General features: G+C 44.8%; 1 protein-coding gene across 1 annotated transcript in view; it reads right to left on the reverse strand.

Moving 5' to 3' along the window:
• The window catches only part of STARD8 (StAR related lipid transfer domain containing 8), a 417,850-nt gene extending 398,185 nt beyond the window's left edge, over positions 1–19,665 (reverse strand). Inside the window, exon 1 of the mRNA XM_069210123.1 lies at positions 19,407–19,665. Coding sequence (XP_069066224.1) covers positions 19,407–19,451 — 45 coding nt within the window. The 5' untranslated portion in view covers positions 19,452–19,665. The remainder of the gene's footprint in view (positions 1–19,406) is intronic.
• Positions 19,666–23,011: the final 3,346 nt, after the last annotated feature.

Here is a 23,011-nt window from a genome sequence, read left to right on the forward strand (position 1 = left end):
GGTGGCTTTGGAAGTCCCCATATGCTATTGCAATAGTATTTTTCACAGCCTTGTAGAATCTTCACTCAGAAGGTGTTAGTTGCTCTACAAGGGTCTGTAGCATGGATATGGCTGACTAATCAGCAGAGGCTAAGATTCACCTCCTTAAAAATGCTCTTGACACCCTCATATTTGATCAAACCAAAAAAGACCTGTAGCACTCCTTGAATGCTCTACATTAATACTGTTTAGTGAATATCGTTGAAATGAACAGTGGGAAAGCTAAACTCCTAGAGATGCGCAGGAATAACATCAAAAGGGATCATGGCATCTGGGAACCAAGAAAATTGGAGACAATACCAACAGTTAAATACTTGGGAGTCTACTTCAACGGGCAAGGCAGCCATGAAGATCATCTAGGCTCACGGAAGCAAGTTGCCCTGGCCTTAACAGTCTCCTTCTGCAAGATGAATGATTCACAAGTAATGGTGCTGTGTCGAATGATAAACTCCAAACTTATGCCAACTGGAATGTATGGAGCCCTCACTTTCCAAGATCACTTAGAAATCCAGTTAGACCACGCCCAGGACCGATCGTGCAGTTTTCTTGCTGCCGTCTTGCACGCCAACAGGATGCCTGCGCCTCTAATTTAACTTGCCAAGACAGAGTCTAATTTTAAAATCATGCTATATTGCCTACTGTGCAAAGGCAAGGAGCGCCGAGACTGGCACAGTGAGCCACTTGATCTGGCAGACATTTTCCAGCAAGGATTTGATGTGGGATCATTATCTTGTATCAGCAGTCAATGCCAGCAGCAGAAGGAATCTGGGACAGCAACATGCCTCAAAACACAAGCCCAGTGTCTGACCAAAGCAAGCCAGATCAATTTCTAGATCAATGGACATTGAGGCGGAATAACTCTAGTTATTGACTTTTAGTTACAGCACTGGGCATTTAGGCTGTACACAGTCGCTTCCACTGACCCTCTGCGGCTCTAGGTTCACACTCTTGGAAACAAGGAGCAGATCCTTATTAATGAGCCAAACATAAAAGAACACAGTTTAGCTCATCATTTGATGGAACTGAACAGTCAGTTCAAGCACTTTGTCGCCTTAGAGATACTGGCAGCTGAAAGTTGATCTCAGGGCATCGCTTGCACTGGGTAAGACAGTGAACCAGATTTAATATGTGGAAATGTGACATTTTGGATCATCGTCTTCTGTTTTTAGTGCTCTATTTTTGTCTTTTTGGAATGGCTTTAATTAAATGAAATAAAGAATACAGAAAGATGTTTGCTCTCCAAGGGGCTGTATTATGGATTTGGCTTACTCGCACTCTGCGGCACACACTTAAATCTGTGGACTCAGTGGAGAGTGGGAAAGTTGACCGTACCACAGCAAATCCACTTTTCACAGTGAAGGAAAAACCCGCCCTGGGAGCGCTGTATTAGTGAAAAAAGGCTGCCAGATTCCCTTTCACGGTGCAGGCGGAAACCAGCCTTTCTTTAAAGAGGAGCAGGGACCACACCTGCATGCAGAAGCACTGATCGGCAGCACCACCTTCAGGCGGATGCCTCAGGGGTCCATGGGACACTCATACTCCGTACGCCCTTGGGGTGCACTACCCTTATACGGCTCACAGTCAGTGCACCTTCTGATGGCTTCTCCCCCCCTGCAGTCAAAGCTTTCATACAGCCCCAGTGCAAAGGTTGCCCTCTTTAGGTCACATCGGCGTACATCAACCATTAGTGCAACATGCAGTACTGAAATGGCCAAGCTAGCGCCTGCAGCCATTCCTGTAATAACAAAGTGCTTAGGGGGGCGCACATGGCAGGTGCCCCATGGAGCACTTTCTGTAATACATCTCCTACTGACTAATCTGGGTGTTCAAGCTTGAAAACTATGGGGTTGATCATGAGCTGGGGGGGGGAGGAGGTTGAAATTTGCAGATTCCTAGAAGACTGTGCTAAATCCAGAGAAGTACTTATGGGCAGAATCTCCTCCAAAACACCCTCTTTATGATGATGGAAATTTGTGGGTTCTACTACAAATTATGCACTCCTTCCACAAATTAAAGGACGTGGTATTAGAGATCCAATTGCAAATCAGGCCCTACATGTGATTTTATGGATATTGTTCAATCTTTTGTCAGAAGTCAGTTACTTGGAGTTTACTGAATACTTCGCTTAACTATTATAAATTATATCAAGTTCTCTTTCACAAATGCTCATTTTTAACTAAAAATACTTTCAGAAATGTGAGTGATTTTAATGTGTTATTATCTGTTTTAAATGTACTTAAAAATCAAATTGTGCCTCTGACAGCCAAAAGGATGAGGACTTTGGGAAGGCAACGTTATCACTGTGTTATATATTGCTTTTATGAAGAATGGAAGTCACGGCTTCTGGCAACCCTATATACTGTAAATAACAAGTGCTCCTGTTACCCAGTGTACTAACTCTGGAAGGATGGAAAACAGAGTCGGCTTTGATGCGATTCAAACTTGTAACATGAAAATCACAAGACTTTTCAGTTGTGATCTTTAACTCGCGGAGCCATCCTGATTACAATAAATACTACTAGATACATTGTGTGTAATTATTATTTTGTGCTACAGTGCTTAGTGGCGTTTCATGATTGTTCTATAGAATATTAAGAAATTAAATCCATAGATGTAACAACTATCAAATAATGCAATACTTGTCATTCCACAAATCCCCTGATATCTAAAAGATCAATGCCATCAGAGTTCCATGTCACCTATGGGTTCCACTTTCTATCATTTAGTGGCTGCACATATTCTCTTAAAATACTGTCACTTCCAGAAAGCAAAAATGTTGTTAGTGTCTTTTCCATAAGTAGGTGGAAAATACATATTTCCTCTTTCTTGGACTCACAGCAGTTATCATAATTGGGGCACAGGCTGTCCCCATTGAAGTTACTCTTTTGCAAGAGACATGCTTATGTCAAGTACAAAAATTGGGGTTAGGTGTTCCACAGTGTTTTATAGTTTTTTACACAGCCTAGTCATCCTCTGTTTTCTTACAGGTTCAGCTGCTAATAAAATAGTTTATTTTGTGATCTATACCAGTCTGGTTTACATCGCTGTGCTCACCTGCTGTACTGAATTACATGGATCAATCATTGAATACAAAACTTCCAAAGATAAGTTTGCATTTAAGCTACCTTACATAACGTGAGCAGTCAGTTGGAGTGCAAAAAGCAACTGTTCCACGCAGGTATGTCAGGCGTAAACCTGATCCGAGGCCGGACTGGCCAGGCCGGACTGGCCGGACCGGGCGTCGGGCGTTTCCCCACGAGACTGGAAAGGTAGGCGCTGCTTTTGTTACTAGGGGTTTTGGTAGCAGTGCAGCGGTCTTAAAAGCACTGCAGAGTTCCTTGTATATCCAACATTTTTCAGGCAACAACAAAAGTGCCAAATTAATTCCGGTGATTAATGTACCTTCTGGAGAGAGATCCAGAGTTTTGCCTAGTGACAGTTTTGAATCATCTAAGGTAGCACAGAGTTTTAATATGTCTGCTGAAAAGAACATGTGCTGTGCAGCTCGCAGTATTTTGTGTGCAGTGCTCAGTGGATTTCTCACAGAGCCCCTTTTGTTACTGTGCAGTTCATAAATTACAATTATAATCTAAAACAGCGAGCTATGAACTGCCATCAAAGAGCTGCATGCAAATTGCATGGTTCAGGTTAGAAAGTTTTGTTTTTTTTCCCAGTCTTTGATTATCCTAATTTTGCTAAAAAGGATTTATTTGGGTAGAAATAAATTGTTATTTTTGTGAAGTCAACCCTAACAACTGTGTTACGTCCTGAATCCTGAGTTTATGCTTCCCCAGACCAAGCACTATCAAATAATGTTGCAGTATGAATGACATGTGAATCCTACACCTTGTAGTCCCCTTTGTCTTATGCAACATTTTTTATACACTGATTTACAGACGTATGATTCATTGTCTCTGTATGTGCGTGATGTAAAGTGCTCCAACGCCCTACGCTGGTAAGAGAGGCGCTATAAAACAAATGAAATACATGTGAGAGAGGGGCTTTGGAGAGAGGAGAGGCACTCTCAGAGGGTGATGGTGAGGGAATCATCGAAGAGCCCCTTTAAAGACTGATGTATTCGGGTGCACTGTAAGGTCATCATTTACTATACTTTACTATACTTTAAAAACGAATACAATTGAATACATAATGAAAAATGTGTTGTAGAATGGACTGCTTTTTCCATTTTACTCCAACTTTTCTTGGGGTGGAAAGACCCCAAACCCCATTGTAGTGGTCAAGCTCGCTTGCTATGCACTCATCTGGGCTGGTCTGACAAAAGTTGTCAGGGCTGCTTTGGGTTCCCAGCCCTGCCCCGACTTGGTTGGGATAGTAAGTCTGGGAAAGGCAGATGCAACAACGCTTCCAGATCTCATTGGGAGTCTTCGAAAGGCAAGGAATTTACTGACCGCTTGAAGCAGCAGATCGAATGGATAGGTTATGGATATTTACGTATAATTCTATGTATATGTATGAGGTTTTGTACACATTTCATATTAAGTATGTATACTCAATTATATTACACATGTATGTTTTGTTATATTGTCACTTTTAAAAATTAATGACCTCTTAGTTGTTTTTTTTAACAAGCCGGAGAATGCTCCAGTGGAGGACTAGGTATCGAGACCTCTCGGCCTCACCCATATCTGTGTCTCTGCTCTAAATTGAATTGGGGTGAGTGCACCTCAGAGCACTGGTCCAAACTGGCATAGTGTGTATTTCCTGCACCTGTTTCGTTAGTGGTTATGTGTCCTGACCATCTGCGTCCTTTCAGTCCTTCTGGCTACTAAATTCTTGTTGTGGTTTAGCCTCAAAACCACTGGAATTATGCCCCAAACTATAGGCAATGGATCTCTAGCAAAACAAAACAAAAAGCAGCATTTTGTGGACCTAACGTAAAATGATGCTACACTCTCTGTGTACCATAAGCACCATAAGAAACATTAATACCAAAGGGATCCCAGTGTTTAACATATAGAGACACCTTAAAAAGAAAACGATATACATTCAGCAGAACCTACTCAACATATTATTCACTAAAAAATACAGGTTTTGTCTTGGATTGAAGAAGATGAACAACATTTCAATCTCATCACAAAAAGAGTCGGGGAGAGGAAGAAGACCACCCCATACTATCTCCCTAAAATTTAAATCACAAACACAAGGAGTATGGGGGTCATTTATAAGAAGGGTCCGTTAAAGAAGGATTTACCTCGGGCTCCCTACTCCCAGACTATGAGTGTCATATACCGTGCTGTGGGGGTTTCTGTGGTAGGTGGGGAAGGGAAGTTTCCTTTACGGACTAGGTGGTCTCACACACCATATAGTGCCATGCTTCATCATAGGACCACCTAACAACATTTCAATACTGCCCTCCTAGACGGAGAGAGAATGTGTAATCTACACAATGTTTGACTCAGCAGAAAACAAGTCTGTATGTGCAGACTTCTTGTAACACAAGGATGATCGCATTTAAGAATCTCCTCCTACACCCCACAGTTATTCTCGGAAACCTGCCCTCAGTCTTGTGTTGTCTAATTTACAGACTGTGGGATTCTGGAAGTACCACTTTCTGATGAGAACCTGTCCTGCAGGGCGGGTTGGCACGTTTCACATCATTCTGCCTGTATCCCACTAAGGGATGCTTCAGGATGCAGGGCACAGGACTCTAAGAAGGTGCAAATGTGGGTATAATTCTGTTAAAGTCCAATGCACTCTTACAATGACTGCCACCAGTCGCTGTAAGCCAACACCAACTTGTATAAATAGTGAACACATGTTTCTCATGCTTAAGAAGGAATCAATCGTCCTGCCGAGTTTGCAAAAATCAATTAACACTTTAGGTCTTTTTTGGTGCTCCGTATTTTTGAGCCTGAAAACCAGCCTGAGTGTCTTGTTTTTAAGGAACTCTACCTCTCATCAATATTATTTTAATTATTTATTTTTTGTTATTTTTTCTTGCTTTTGTTACCCAGTCTAAAATCCAGGCGCCAAAGCTGCATAAGAATAAATCAATAACTGGGGCTAACAAATGGTATAATGCACATAAGTTATCAATATAGATTCAATTTTATTTTGTGCATTCTCTGTATTTGTTTTATATTTTCAACAGGCTGCAAAATTAATCACTCAATCAATGTGTTTATTGTCATCACCAAGTTACCTTATAACATAAAATATCCATACAAATCAAAACTCATTGAAATACATTACACAAGTTTGGATATATTCTATATAACTTCCGCACAGCATGACAGAGCATATCATCATCGAATTACGTTATCATAATTAAAAACATACCATAAAAATGCCCTACAACATGAAATGCAACAGCCAATCATTCGCCTTCGTACAGTACCCAGGACCAATGCTATTCCATTGCTAAGGATCCTCGTTTAAGTCAGCCATTATCATAATTTTTTTTCAATACCACCGGTCACACATTTTCACAGCATATTAATGTATCCAGGAAGATTTAATATTTCACTGTGCGGCTACAACAATATTAAATATATACAATTAGCCGTCTAGGACACCACCGGATGCTCTGCTTTCGGTAATGCCATCCCTAAATTAGAGAAGTTACTGAAAAGCTGGGGTAAGAGTCTCTGGCATTGCCCACCCCAAAGTAATGGGGAATTCCAGTAGCCAGGATGTCCTGCAAAATGGGGTACGCCTACACATTCAAGAAACATTGATTCCAGTGTTACAGGACAGAGCGGACGATTTTAAATTTTATCGTCCTTGGTTAATCCAATAATTACTATAAACTCCTGGATTCAATTCATAAAGAGATTCAAATCATTATTTCTGATTACAAACTTGTGACAGCATTGCCAAAGCGTGCTTTGCTATTTTTTAACGAAGCGTACAGCCAACACGTGTTTCGCCCCCTGGTGGCTAGCAAGCCTGGGGCTTCTTCAAGGAGGATTAGAAATTAATGTCCAAAGACAGACTCATGAGGTCACTCGTAAACAATCTGTAAGGGGTCCTGGTCAGGACGCAGACCACATTATGGCTTAGCCGTGTCGAGCCCGTACGACCCCGACTGAGCAGACAGACACGGATGTTTTCGAATTATGTGATCACTAAAGATAACAAGGAATTTATTTTTATGCCCGGCACAGCTAAGCCATAATGTGGTCTGCGTCCTGACCAGGACCTCTTACAGATTGCTAACGAGTGACCTCATGATTCTGACTTTGGACATTAATTGCTAAACCGCCTTGAACTTAGTTTGCTCGTCTGCCCCTAGGCAGAGTGACAGAGCCTCTGTTGGACTCTGGGTGCCCCTTAGTTTGAATAAGGGAAGTAGTCAGAGTTTTCGGGCCTGGGTGAACTTTGTGCAAAACAGCAAAAAGTGCATAACAGCATCTTTTCCACCCGTAGAACAACTGCATTTATCGTTCCCCTTTCAGTACCTTCTCACCAAGCTAGTTTTCCTTTTTTGGAAGGTCCCTAATCTAAAACTTATATATATGGGCTGTTTCAGTTCCGTGTAGAGCATGTCCAAGTACTTCTCAGTGCCAAAGACTGGTTTATGGGTGAGGTACTTAGCTGATAATAAAGCTTTGGATATATATTCCTCTGTTTTGTAAGACCTAACTTCTTAACAAGTTCGACTGAATCCGGTCCAATTTGAGCAGAGTCCTTCCGACAGAGCCCTAGCTGCAGACACAGCAAAATAATTTTAACATAGTTCACCCAGTTTCTACCACTCCTACTTGCATATAAGGACATTTCTTGGACCGATTATAAATACAATGACACACAAAGATTCCTATATAAGCGCACCCAATGCAATACAGGTTTCAGGGTGACCTGGTCAGCTATGGTAGACATAAATAGTTCAAGAAACAAGGGCACCAATGGGGTCCCGGAGCCTAGGAACAGTTGGGACCTGAGAAAGTTATTCTATTGCACATGGAGCTTTTATAAATTGCCATAGCCCCTTAGCTTTTTCTCATATAATACGGCTGCCACCTCTTTCTCTTGATAGATTTACAATGTTACATTTTGCTTGTAGGCTAGTATAGCCCAATGTGGTATGGTATCTTCGTGAGGACATTCGAGGAACGTAGAGAATGTGATGAGAGAATGTGGAGTGACGTATGTGTGTGGAACAAGCAGAGAAGTGTTGGGACGAGCGAGGAAGGAGGTGGAAGAGTCGTGGTTGGCGAGGGGTTCTGTTTGGAGCTTACTGCTTGTTGAATAAACATCTTTAACTCTATCAACTTGTCTTTGAAGTCCACGTCTACTCGCCACCCCAGATTTAACACCCAACTAATTTGTAATAAATCAAGAGAGGCCCTATCTATCTGGTCCTTCCATCTTAGCTGCTCTTCAAACTATCCGCCCAGATAGTTATACTGGTAGACTCCATAAACCTTAAGATTTCTTCCAAAGTGAGGCAAGAATTTAACAATCATGACCTTGGTTTTCGTGGTATTTTGGTTTAGATCCTTCTTGACGCAGTATCCTGTGAAAGTCTCCAGTAAGCTGTGTGATGAACCTTCAGTTGTCGCTAGTAACACAGCATCGTCTGCAAGGACAAGGCCCAGCGCCTTACTTCTTGCAAAGGTAGGAACATCCCAGTCAGCTTTTAACAGATATTCCACCACATTGTTCAGGAACAACGCTAAAAAGAACCAGGCTAATCACACAGCTCTGCCTAACACCTTGGCCAATCGACAAGGAGTCGCTGTACTAGCCTAAGGATCCATAGCAGATCCTGGCTGTATTTTATGTTACGTAGACCAATGCTAGCACTCAAAAGGGGCTGTCAACACTATCTTATCTAGTAAAGACCATAGCTTCTCCTGGTTGACGAGGTCAAAGGCTGACTTCAGGTCCACACAGGTCAGAAAAAGTGCACTGTTCTTGACAAGTGTATACTTACAAATAATCGCGGATAAACGGATTGCCTGGTCCATTGTTCTGATCCTGGACCTGAAGCCAGCATGTGCCTCCGTTAGAATTTTCTTGTTGTCTATCCAACCCTGAAATGTGCCCAGGATCTTCCCTGCTCCATTCAGGAACGAGACTGGGCGATAGTTTGATTAATTGTTTTCAGCCGCCTTTAATATGCAGTACGTACCATGATCACTGGCTGCCAAGAAGGAGGTATCATGTAATTTATAAACACAGAATTAAAAACATTAGTGTGAGTACAGGAGCTGACTTTAGCCTGCTCCTCTAGATATAAGTCAGGGAGAATTAGATCCGGGCCCCAAACCTTTTTCTCTTTCATGCTCTTTCCAAATCTGGGGCTAAAATAGCTAGTACCAGGTTTTTGCCCACATATATCTTGTTACCTGTTGTGGTATTATTACTTGTAGGGCATTTAATCGCATATAACTGTTTAAAATGACTCACCCATTCCTTAGCACCCATGTGGCAGTCCTGCCTACTTGCTCTGCCATTTCCCACATCGGAAGCTATCTTCCAGAACTTCTTGGTATCTTTCTTGTTTGAGGTTTCCTTAACACATACCAAGAGCACACCTCTGCCTGGTAGTACACCTCCCTTCCCATGAAAGATTGTTTCATCTTCTAAATAAATGAAACTGCAAGTGTAGCAGATAACTGCATGTTCACATTAATGTTATTGATTCACTTAGTATGGGTTTGACCCTCTATTTGGCATGCATGATATCCTTGATGAAAGCATCTATGCATTTTTAAAAAGGAGGTGTCATAAGTCAACCAAAACGTATTCATTAACCCGAGAGGGATAAAAGTCTGATCATGCTCAGTCTGCATTTGAACCTTAGACCTGTGAATTATACATTTTAGTGTTAACAATGACAGATGCTCAATCCACTGAGCTATCTAAAACTATGTCAGGGTATGAAATGTTATTAAAATTAAAGGAAGATTAAAGCCAATAACGTGCCAACACCAGTCGTATCCGGGTGCCCAACCAGCTAGGGCATCACATGCACGGGTAGATGCTCCTCTGTGTGGTCACAGACTTGAATCCTGGTCGCGTCACTTAAACTTTCATTCTTCCAAGATTTATAAAATTAAAGCATCCAAATTTGATGGTAATGAAATCTGGTATTCGCTCCACAAAATAGCTTCAGCAATGAGTAAACACTTTACAAAAAACCTTATGCTAGGTTGCAAAATCAGTGAAAATCACAACATTCCAGTTGGGTAGAAGGAAAAAATGTCAAACCATCAGAGCAGATCTCTTATTTGGAATGCCCCACCCCCAAGGAAGGTGGTTTGAAGTTCACCACCAGAAACCATCAAACATAATGACAGAGCTCGGACAATATCCCATGCCAGGTGCAAGGGTTGTAATTTACCCAGTCATGGAATTTCCATTCCTGACATTGTGGAATTCTTGAGCACCTTTATATATTCAGGGCTAGAAGTACCATAATGCAATGAAAACAGGGCAGTGCTGGGTGAGGTACTCATGCTTAACAGCAGTAGCTTGCAGGGGTGTGGAATTCTTAAAGCCCGACAGACAAGTTATTTTGTCCATTGGACAAATAGCCCACACCCCTACCCCTGCAGCAGGAACTCTTTAGCTATGTTTGTGTTGCCAAAGTATTGACCTGCAAAAGGGGACTGTGATTGTCTGCCACTAAGGCAAGGTTCGTAATAATTTATAAAAGTTGTTCAAGCATGCACATATGATTTACTAACGCAAAGCCTTTACTATTGGGATGAGCGGTTAGGAAATGAAATGAGCTTTGAGCTCAGCTTGTATTATCAACAGTGGTTCCAGTGTGAAAGAGCGACCCATATTTACAAAATGTAACAATCTGAGGCTGTTTATGATTAGTGCTGCCGGTTTTACTCTATTTTTGGCATTTCCGCCCCTATTTACCCATAGTTATTTTTTGCTCATTTTATCCATATTTAACCTGATTTATTTTGTGGTTAGCATGAAAATTAAGCTGCAATAGGTATACTTCTACATTTATTTAAGAGATAAATGTATAATCACATTTGGTTGTCCAAATGGTTTTAGCCTTGTACAGTAAAATACAGTCATCTGAAAAAATGTGCATCGTAGAACATTATAAACGCCTGTGCATTTATTAAAGATGCAGGTTTTTAACTCCCCTTTTTGTAAATCTGCACAACAGAGCTGGCACTTTACAGTAATGAGAATTATTCAAAATAATCTATTTTCCATATTTTAAAATGAATACAGATGGGAAACTGGATAGGTTTCTGTCTGCATTTATCTGTAAAAGACATAAAAATGAAAAACAGGGAATCTTATTTATAATCCTCCCAGAATGCTTCCTGACTACAAGTAAATACCTGCATAAGCACAAAAGCAAGATTGATGATTGTTTGCTTTCAAAATAAAAGGTACACAGAAAGTGCTAAAAGCATTTTGGTAAATGTCTGTGCAAATTTAAATACCATTTCTTTCAGGGCGTCAGTATTAAAAAAAAGAACAAAAGCGTAATAATGGAGAATCAGAGTAAAACCACTGTGGACAATATTAAGGGCAACTTAAAAATCTATTAGTGCCTGATTCTTAAAGAAAGTCCCAAAAGTGTACCCACAGGTGTATGCCCTTGCATTCGTGCAGATTTACAACTTTCAGGAATTCAGAAGACTTTACAGAAGTAGGCCTGGAAATAGTATCCCTAGTAACCTTTTTGAATTTAATTTTCACAAAAACAAATATGTACTTATACACATGCTGAAGGGACAATCTGAAGAGCAATTGCAAATTCACTTGCTTAACCCCCTTATTCCACCTGACAAAAAGTTTTATTCCTGTCCGTGTCAAAACTACATTTCCAGTCTTTTTCAACATGCGCAGAGATTAGGCAGGAGTTGGTGAACACCAATAAAAAATGTCAGTTTGTGAGTATGCAAAAGTTCACGGGTTGTTCCAACCCTAGAATTACTGATTCACGCCTACTTCCACCAATGTATAACGATTTCCGGAAAGGTGGCAAAATTATAGTCTTGCTAGAATCAAAACTGTAGTATGATACGAGCCCTAAAATAATCAGAGAAGCTGCTATCAGAGCTCAGATGTAGAGAGAACTATGCCACTAATATGTCAACTCACTTCACAACACCACAAGGGACAAGTGGATTCTGTTCCAGTACCTTGGACAAGTAGATATTTTCTAAAATTCCACATCCCTGTGCCCCTGAATCATTCAGTAGCTCAGTACCTGAGAAGGGCCAGAGAGAAGAAGAGGGTTATTCAGGTCTGAGGTGCACGCAGGACGAGGACCCTAACACACAGCAGCCATGGGTACCCCATTACTGCTTCCGGCATATATCCCTTATATGTATCAGTTTAACTCATGAATATTAATTGTGGATATACTCAATGTCTGACACTACTCGCTGCACATTCCCATAGGACTAGGAGAAAGTGTGTGAACAGATGCAGCCATGCTAGCACAGATCATAGAGTGAGGGTGGCGTGGAGTCTTTTTGCAGTGTCACGTATCTCTTGGCACCAGTGGTGTAACAAAGGCCCCCGCTGTACGGCCCTCAGCTCAGCACCTGGCCTGAGTGAGTTTGGAGGGGAGGCCCTCGATGTTCTTTGCAGGGGGGGAGCTCCAGTTTCATTACGCCTGTGTTTGGTAATCTGGAAAGAGTGGGTGCAGCCAACACCCTGGCACTGAATTTGGGGTGCTGAAACACTACCCGCAGCCAGCTCTTTCAGAAGCCAGGACTTGAAGGAGCTACCAATTGATGACATCACAATAGATCTCATAACCCCATCAGACATCAAAGAAAGTAACATTCTAGAACGCCAGTTGCTAGAGCTACAGGGTTGGGAAAGAGGTCTATTTTGTTCAACTACATTGGGCGGCCCTTTAACACCTCGGCTGCCCTGGATGTAACGATTATGTCCTGGGCAGCACCGTTCGGGTGCCTATGACGTAACTGTTACGTCCAGCTACGGGCCCACGGGGGAAGCGCTTAATGCTCCCCCCTGGGGGCCTGGCACCCCCTACCCTTTGCGGGGCTGGAAGGGGAATCGCTTCCCTTTCCACCCCTGCCCCTACTGACCCCCCATGGCACCTGATGACGTTAGCGAGCGATCGCCCACTGACCTCATCAGAGGCTGCCCCAACCATCGGAGGAGAAATGCAAAAGCATTTCTCTTCCGAGCATGTGGAGGGGGCGAGAGAGGCTTGAAAGGAGAGGAAAGACCATTCTTCTCCTTTCATGCCTCTCTCTGCATTTCTGCTGCCCCACTATTATAATTAGGCCGATCTGTCCCCATGAGGGGCCAGAAACCGCTACACACTAGGGATCCTTTTTTTTTTTTTTTTTTTTTTTGTTTTATGTATGTGGGGAGCGACCCCTTAGGCAAGGGTCGCTCCCTTGGGGGCAAATTTATTTTTAGGCCATTTCTGCCCCATATTTTTATTAGTCCAATCTGCCTTCAAAGGGGGAAGAAACCACTAGACAACAGGGAGTTTTGTTTTTTTATTTATGTTTATACATCAGGGGACTGGCACCTTGGGCAAGGGCCACTCCCCAGTGGGGCAAAATATTTTTAGGCCTTTTCTGCCCCCCTGGGGGCAGATCGGCCTATTAAAATTAGGCCGATCTGCACCCAGGGGGGCAGAAACCTCTAGACACCAGGGATCTATATTTTTTTATGTTTACTTTTTTTTATATAAATGGGGAGCGACCCCTTAGGCAAGGGTTGCTCCCCTGGGGGGGCAAATTGTATTTAGACCATTTCTGCCCCCTTTGGGCAGATCGGCCTATTTTTATTAGGCCATTCCACTAGACACCAGATATTTTTTTTGTCAGTTTCACGTGAAGGGAGCGACCCCTTAGGCAAGGGTCGCTCACCTGGGGGGGCAAATTTGTTGTAGGCCATTTCTGCCCCCCTTGGGAGCAGATCGGCCTATTGTAATTAGGCTGATCTGCCGCCGGGAGGGGGGGGGGGGAGGGGGGGGGTAGGCAGAAAACACTAGACACCAGGGATTTTTTGTTTTATTTTTTATATGTGGGGAGGGACCCCTTAGGCAAGGGCCTATTTTTGTTAGGCCAATCTGCCCCCCAAGGGGGGCAGAAGCCACTAGACACCAGGGATTGTAATTTTTTTGCATCAATTTCACGCAAGGGGAGCGACCCCTTAGGCAAGGGTTGTTGCCCTGGGGGGGCAAATTTATTTTAGGCCATTTCTGCCCCCCTTGGGGCAGATCGGCCTATTTTCATTAGGCCAATCTGTCCCCGGGAGGGGGGGGGTAGAAACCACTTAGGCACCAGGGATTTTGTATTTGTGTGTTTTGTTTGGGGAGGCAGCCCCTTGGGCAAGGGTCACTCCCCATGGGGGCACATTACTGTTGGCCATACCTGCCCCCCTGGGGGTAGATAGGCCTATTTTTGGAAGGCCTGTCTGCCCCCAAGGGGGGCAGAAAGCCCACCAGAGACCAGGGAAGATTTTTTTTCCAAAATAAGAGGGTGGGGGTATGGCCATATCCCCACCCCAAATAAATGGAGCCAAAGTTGTTCTGCCCACCGGATCAAGGGGGGGGCAGAAAGCATATTAGATGCCACAAAATTAAAAAAATAATATATAAAATAGTGGTGTGGACATTTGATTATTTGGGATTTTGGTTTTACATTTGGGCTATGAGAGCTTGGCTAACGCTCAGAATCGTCCCACTTGGAATGGGGAGGGCTGCACTTTTTGGACTTTGGGACGCTGCCATGTAGAAAAATCCACAAGACCTAGGCACATCTGAAAACTAAACATATGGGTGATTCCAGGGTGGTGTGCTTCACATGCACCCGCACCATTTTCTTACCCACACTGCCCTGCAAACCTCCAACTTTGTTGGAAATCACACATTGTTCCCACATTTTTGTGATGGATCCTTCCGGAATCTGCAGGAATGCACAAAATTCCTACCACCCAGCATTGTCTCATTTATACAGATAAAAATTCTGCTGCACTTGTCAGCCTAAAAATGTTTTTTTTTTAAACTGCCCTTTTGGACCCGCTTTGGTTCCCCCTCAATTTCGACATGTTTTTGGCTCTTTCCTGTCACAGGCACTTGGCCCACCTACACAAGTGAGATATCATTTTTTATCGAGAGACTGAGCGGAATGTTGGGTGGTAGGGAATTTGGCCCAGTGCGGCGATCCACAGAAATGTGGGAAAATGTTGATGTTTTTAGCTAAATTTGAGGTTTGCTGAGGATTCTGGGTAATAAAACATTGGGGGATCCACGCAAGTCACACCTCCCTGGACTCCCTGGGCTGATCCCAGGACCAAAAACGCAGGTGCGCCCCCCCGACCCCCTGTAAAAACAGGTAGTTTTTTATTTGATAATTTTGATGTGCCCAGATACTGTTTTGGGGCATTTCCTTTCGCGGGCACTAGGCCTACCCACACAAGTGAGGTACTATTTTTATCAGGAGACATGGGGGAACGTTGGGTGGAGGGAAATTTGTGGGTCCTCTCAGAGTCCAAAACTTTCTGTCACCAAAATGAGAGGAAAAGGTGTTTTTTGGCCACATTTTGAGGTTTGCAAAGGATTCTGGGTAACAGAACCTGGTCAGAGCACCACAAGTCACCCCATCTTGGATTCCCCTAGGTGTCTAGTTTTCAAAAATGCGCAGATTTGCTAGGTTTCCCTAGGTGCCGGCTGAGCTAGAGGCCAAAATACAGAGCTAGGCACTTTGCAAAAAACAGCTCTGTTTTCTTTGTGAAAATGTGACGTGTCCACGTTGTATTTTGGGGCATTTCCTGTCGCGGACGCTAGGTCTACCCACACAAGTGAAGTACCATTTTTATCCGGAGACTTGGGTGAACGCTGGGTGGAAGGAAATTGGTGGCTCCTCTCAGATTCCAGAACTTTCTGTCACCAAAGTGTGAGGAAAAAGTGTTTTTTTTGGCCAAATTTTGAGGTTTCCAAAGGATTATGGGTAACAGAACCTGGTGAGAGCCCCATGAGTCACCCCATCTTGGATTTCCCTAGGTATCTAGTTTTCAAAAATGTGCAGGTTTGGTAGTTTTCCTTAGGTGCGGGCTGAGCTATAGGCCAGAATCTACAGCTAGGCTCCTTCCACAAAACACGTCAGATTTCAATATAAAAATGTGATGTGTCTATGTTGTGTTTCCTGTCACAAGCATTAGGCCTATCCATGCAAATGAGGTACCATTTTTATCGGGAGACTTGGGGGAACACAGAATAGCAAAACAAGTGTTATTGCCCCTTGTGTTTCTCTACTTTTTTTCCATCCAAATGTAAGACATTGTGTAAAAAAGAAGTCTATTTGAGAAATGCCCTGTAATTCACATGCTAGTATGGGCACCCGGGAATTCAGAGATGTGCAAATAACCACTGCTTCTCAACACCTTATTTTCTGCCCAATTTGGAAATACAAAGGTTTTCTTGAAACCTATTTTTCACTCTTTATATTTCAGCAAATAAATTGCTATATACCTAGTATAGAATGAAAACCCATTGCAAGGTGCAGGTCATTTATTGGCTCTGGGTACCTAGGGTTCTTGATGAACCCACAAGCCCTATATATCCCTGCAACCAGAAGAGTCCATCAGACGTAACAGTATATTGCTTTCAAAAATCTGACATCGCAGGAAAAATGTACAGAGTAAAACGTTTAGAAAAATGGCAGTTTTTTCACCTCAATTTCAATATTTTTTCATTTCAGCTGTTATTTTCTGTAGGAAAACCTTGTAGGATCTACACAAATTACCCCTTGCTGAATTCAGAACTTTGCCTACTTTTCAGAAATGTTTAGCTTTCTGGGATCCAGCATTGGTTTCACACCCATTTCTGTCACCAACTGGAAGGAGGCTGAAAGCACAAAAAATAGTAAAAATAGGGTATGTCCCAGTAAAATGCCAAAATTGTGTTGAAAAATGTGGTGTTCTGATTCAAGTCTGCCTGTTCCTAAAAGCTGGGAAGCTGGTGATTTTAGCACCACAAACCCTTTGTTGATGCCATTGTCAGGGAAAAAACCACAAGCCGCCTTCTGAAGCCATTTTTCCCCATTTTTCTGAAAAAAACGAAATGTTCACTGTATTTTGGCTAATTTCTTGGTCTCCTTCAAGGGAACCCACAAAGTCTGGGAACCCCTAGAATCCCTAGGATGTTGGAAAAAAAGGACACAAAATTGGCGTGGGTAGCTTATGTGGACAAAAAGTTATGAATGCCTAAGCGCAAACTGCCCCAAATAGCCAAAGTAAGGCCTGGCACCTGAGGGGAAAAGGCCTGGCAGCGAAGGGGTTAAGGAAAATATCTTGCATGAACAGCAGGTGGATAGAAAGTACCTCTGCAGAAGGGGCCGGTCCTTACTTGCTTTTTCAGTCAATCATTCGAATTATGGTGCAGCAATAACTTTAGGAAATGACTAACGGATTAGAAGAAAAGACCAATATTTCCTACTACAGAGCAGAAAATGAAATAAAGTTTTATTCAAAACTAGATCCCCACATCTGGACAGTTGAGGAGGGAGCGAGGTTCGGGCACGCGGCCCAAATGCTCCGAGTCGAGAATGAACGTGGTTGTAAACTGTCCACATTTGAGGTTAATGTTGGAGGTGGTGTCTAGGCGCTAGGCGCCAACTTCCCAAATATAAAAACTAGACATCAAACGTGTCAAACACATTCATTATTATCAGCATAAACTCACAAAGTGCACCATCCTATGGTACAGCGAAGCACACTGTAAACCTATAAAATCCAGATTCTAATCCACACTTCTCTGCGTGACTGGAAGTGTGTGATCTTGGACAAAAACACCATCTGCCCAAAATGACCTATAGAAACCGACAAAATCCCGGATATTTAGGGGCTTATTTACAAGTCCCTTGCTCCACCGTAGAGTTACTTTTGTTTTTTAATACTCTGGCGGTGCAAGCAGTTACCTACACCTCGCCACATTTACAAACTGGCGCAATGGGACCATTATGCCAGTTTGTAAAGCCTTGATCCACATTATACCTGTGCAATGTATAATGTATGCAAGGTAGACGTTCCCCTGTTAAACGCCACGCAGAAATAGCCCAGTGAAATCTACAAGATTTCACTGTGCCATTCTGAGTCTTCACAGCGTCGATTTTTTTAACGCCTGATCAGAGCAGGCGTTAAAGTGACGCTGGGCTTTTTGACATCGGACCCACCTCGCATTGCTGGAGTAGCTTCATTTTTTTTTTTTTAACGCTAGTCCAGCAATGTGCTGGTTTGGAATTTCTGACACATCTATGGAAACGTGCACCATGGAGCTCTGTATCATAAATACAACCCTACTATGGTGTCGTAAGGGGGTCCAGGTCTGGTTCAAGAAAACCGGTGTGTCAATTCCGATGCGCCAATTTCTTGTAAATTAGGCTCTTAGTGTTCTACAAAAATCCAGATCCGTCCATTTAACTTGCACAGACGCCCTCCCCATGCCGGTTCAAGCACACACACTGCCTGCCTGCACAGCCCCCAGCTCCTGCCTGCACAGACCACCAGCCCCTGTCTGCACAGACCCCCCAGTCCCTGCCTGCACAGACCCCCCCAGTCCCTGCCTGCACAGACCACTCCCCACCCCAGTCCCTGCATGCAAAGACCCCCCAGTCCCTGCCTGCACAGATCCCCAATACCTGCCTGCACACACCCCCAGTCCCTGCCTACAGAGACCCCCCAAGTCCCTGCCTTCACAGACCACCAGTCCCTGCCTGCAGAGATCCCCAGTCCCTGCCTGCACAAACCCCCCAGTCCCTGCCTGCACAGATCCCCAATCCCTGCCTTCACAGTCCCCCAGTCCTTGCCTTCGGAGACCCCAGTCCCTGCCTGCATACCCCCCACCAAATCCCTGCCTGCACAGCCCCCCAGCCCCTGTCTGCAGAGACCCCCTCTAGTCCCTGCCTGCACAGACCCCCCCAGTCACTGCCTGCACAGACACCCCCTTAGTCCCTGCCTGCACAGACCCCCCAATCCCTGCCTGCACAGACCCCCCCCCAGTCCCTGCCTGCACAGACCACCCAGCCCCTGTCTGCAGAGACCCCCCCTAGTCCCTGCCTGCACAGACCCCTTAGTCCCTGCCTGCACAGAACCCCCCATCCCTGCCTGCACAGACCCCCCCCCAGTCCCTGCCTGCACAGACACCCCCTAGTCCCTGCCTGCACAGACACCCCCCTAGTCCCTGACTGCACAGACACCCCCTTAGTCCCTGCCTGCACAGACCCCCCAATCCCTGCCTGCACAGGCCCCCCCCCCCCCCCCCCAGTCCCTGACTGCACAGACCCCCCAGCCCCTCCCTGCACCGACCCTCATTCCTGCACGCACAGCGGTCGTCCTGGACACGCTGTCAGTTTTCCATGGGTCTTCCTACGCCCTGGAGCCGGGGGTGCGGGGTCGGGGAAGCTATGGGGGTCACTTACCTTCGCCCGGGAGAAGCACGACCATATGAAGTCCAAGAGGGGCATGGTGGGGTGAGGGGCGCGTCCTCCTGGGACCGCGGTCAGTAAGGGGGCGACCCTCCCTCAGCGGGGCACGGGCCCCCGGACATCCCCATGGTCTGTCACAGCTGGAGAGTGGACCCCGGCAGCTGGTGGAGGGAGGGCCCGGGCAGGCGAGAGGAGGAGCGGAGATTCAAACAGCGCACCGTTACTCCGTTGGCTGGAAAGAAGCCCCGCAAATTCCCTAAACATTACGAAAGTTAAAGCCGCAGAGGCTGTTCCTTCCTGTCTCTTCGGGGGCGCTGCCCCGGCTGCCAGTGGGGAACGAAAGTGAAAGACGGGCTGCTTGGGGGTTTCTAGAGCAGAACATGGCAAGGAGAGAAGGGGGCGCGCAGCAGCCCAGAGAGAAACTTCAGAAACAGAACTGAGAGAAATGGGCAGGGGAAATAGAGAGAAAGACAGACCCAGGGAGAGAAGAAGTGAGGAAGAAGGGAAGAAAAAAAGAAAACATGACAGAGGAAAGAGAAGACATTGGTGCCACACGCTCAGGGCCCCAGCCCATTCAGCATGAAAGCAGCACAGCGTCCCCGAGTCCAGTAGTGGGGAGACCCTTCCCCTGTGCCCACACCAGGGCAGCCCTTAATGCTCCCGGATGGTCCGTCTGCACAGCGTCCTTTTGCTAGAAAACTATTGGTGGTTAGAAAAATACACACAAAACTGGTCGAAAACCAACCTGAAATCGATGTATTTTTATAAAAAAATATTTCAAGGTTCATTTATGCAGGACTGCTCTTCTAACGAGCATAGGCAAAGCCAATAGGGTTGGCTTTCATGTAGTTTAGGAAAACTCTGGTAACACTATAGGCAGATCTTCAGAGGCAACATGGAGAGGCAGGGAGATCATGCACACAGGTGCCCATGCGCCCACAGGAGAGGGTACATGCGTGCACTACCTGTGCATGCTCTCTGCGTGCCAGTGGTGTTTATCAGCAGCCTGTTATTTCATATACAGCTGCTGATTTTCTGCAACAATTAAGCCAGCGGTTGAATGCTCCTCTATGGAATGACCCTAAAATTATGCAAAGCTAAAAACTTTCAAGATCTTAAAGACTTCTCGGTCTCTCCTGTTCAAAAATCAAAGACGGCTTATCTAGGCTCAGCTCAATGTCCCTTGAAGATAATCCCTACCCCACAAGTGAAATATGAGTCTGGCTAGATAGATATTGGGAGATATTTGCACAGAACGTTATGATAATGTCAGAGAGGCACAACCTTCACTTGACAGAATTTTGTGAAAATGTCAACATCTCGTCCATGTAGACCGCAACATACTGATCCATGTTGTTTCCGAAAATGTCAGCGAGGAAACTCTGAAAGTCAGCAGGAACATCGCAGAGGAAAAAGGGCATGACTGCATACCCAAAATGACCACTGCACTCATCACAGGTATGCATCCTCGCCAGATGTTAGGCACCCTTCAGATCCAGCCCGGATGGCATTCTTGATCCACTCTAGTAGGGCGTTGACTAGGGGAACAGGGTTCGTGACTTCCATGGTTATTTTGTTGCCGATAGGATGGCCTCAGTACATTCTCATTGGAGGAAAAACAAAGGTGTCCTAGCCGGAGAACAAGGATGTCTGGTAAAATGTAATTGCATTTTGATTCTTGAAGGCCTGGTGATCCCATTATGAAGTGAGGACTTCCAGTTCCATAATGCAAAGCATACAACTGAGTGAGCTACTGGGGCGCTGATGTGGGAAAAGTGAACGCTCTGGCACATAGCTATGTGCCATCTCCGATTTCCTAAACGAACACAAGCACCTCCACTACACTGACCACTGATCTCCGTAACATCTTCTACTCCTGGACTTTCCAGCTGAAAATTAAAGCCATCAGCTGTGTTACTTTAATTAGGTCAATGAATTGGGTTATTGGACACCAGTGAAGACCAGGAGTGGAAACAGTGTCCGTAATCATATGGAGTCAGGTGGTCACCTTAACCTCCATGTTGGCTCAACAGAAAAACAAACCAATCTGAAGACATCTGTTGGACTTGGCCCTCTCTGCAAGTTCATTCCAAACTTTCTGCCTTCACCCCTCCTGTTTTCTGAACCTGTTTTTGTTGGCTTATAAGTCTCTGTGCATTCTACCACTGCTAACCAATGCTAAAGTGATTGTGCTCTCTCCTTAAAACATGGTACAATTGGCTTACATCTGACTGGTACATTTAATTTACTTGTGAAGGCCCTCATATCTGGTGCCACTGGCACCTAGGGCCTGTAAATTAAACGTTACTAACGGGCAGCAGCACTCGTGCCACCCACTAAAAGTAGCCTTTTAGAACATCTCAGGCCCGCCATTGCAGCCTGCAGTACAGTTTTTAACTGCCAGTTTATCCTGGCAAAATAAACTTTTTTCCAGGCCTCAACCTTTCATTTTAATGCATATAAGTCACCCCTAAGGTAGGCCCTAAGTAGCCTATGGAGCGTGGCGCCCTGTATTTAAAAAGTGGGGCATGTGTTTTTAGATTTTACATGTCCTGGTAGTGAAAAACTCCTAAATGTGTTTTTCTCTACTGTAAGGCCTATCTCTCCCATTGGATGACATTGGGTTACCTTATTACATTTATTAAGTGATAATGTTTGATTGGGAGGAGGTAGGAATGTCATGTTTAAATTCCAAAGAATTTTAATCTGAAATCCTGTTTTATTGGCTTAGACACAGTTCTGAAAATGACACTTTTACAAAGTTGGCATTTTATTGTCCTAACCATTTGGTGCTTGCAGCCTGTGTCACATGACCATATTTAGCATGGCAGTTGGCCTTTGTGTATTCCTCCTAGACAGTGAAAGAAAGGGGGACTAGATGTTGGCAGGATGGGCCATCCTGGCAGTATGTATGGGGCAGAGCTGTTTCCTACCTCACTTACATTCCAAAGGTGCTGACTCAGCACAAGCACAAAGAAATTCACACTAGTCTTTTGTCACCCCAGCCCCTTGGAGCTTGGGCAGGGAGGAAGGACATTCCAGAACCATCTGTAGAGGGAAAACTCCAGAAGTCTAACCCACTTCAAAGCTGGCACCAGGTATAAAAATTGGACCCTCAAACCCACTCTTCAGTTCACTTCTGGACCTGCGGAGACACCAAGAAGGACTGCTTTGTACTTCAGAGGAATGGCCTGCTGCTTGAGGCTGGGCAGGGGCACCCCTGCAATGCCCATGTCAAGTGCATGGGCAGTGCAGGGCCCTCCTGTGGCCCCCTGCATCTGTTCTCCGCCTGTCTTTTCATGGCGGTGAAACCACCATGAAAAGGCTGGTGGAGAACGAGGTTGTAATCCGCCTGGGCAGCGCTGCGTACAGTGCTGCCCTGGAGGATTACGATCTCCGCCACGCCATCTGGATCATGGATCCTGGCGGTGCAGGTGGAACCCTGATGATCTGACCGCCAGGGTCTTTATGTGCCGGTCGGACCGCCACAGCAGTGGTGGTCCTGAAAGCCATCAAGCCAGCCTTGTAGAGAGGCCCTAAGTGTCACACAAACAACAACCTAATGTTGCAACTGAAGCAGTCAACCAATTCCTCCCCCA

This window comes from Pleurodeles waltl, chromosome 2_1, assembly GCF_031143425.1.
Source record: "Pleurodeles waltl isolate 20211129_DDA chromosome 2_1, aPleWal1.hap1.20221129, whole genome shotgun sequence".
In the NCBI taxonomy this organism is placed as follows: domain Eukaryota; kingdom Metazoa; phylum Chordata; class Amphibia; order Caudata; family Salamandridae; genus Pleurodeles; species Pleurodeles waltl.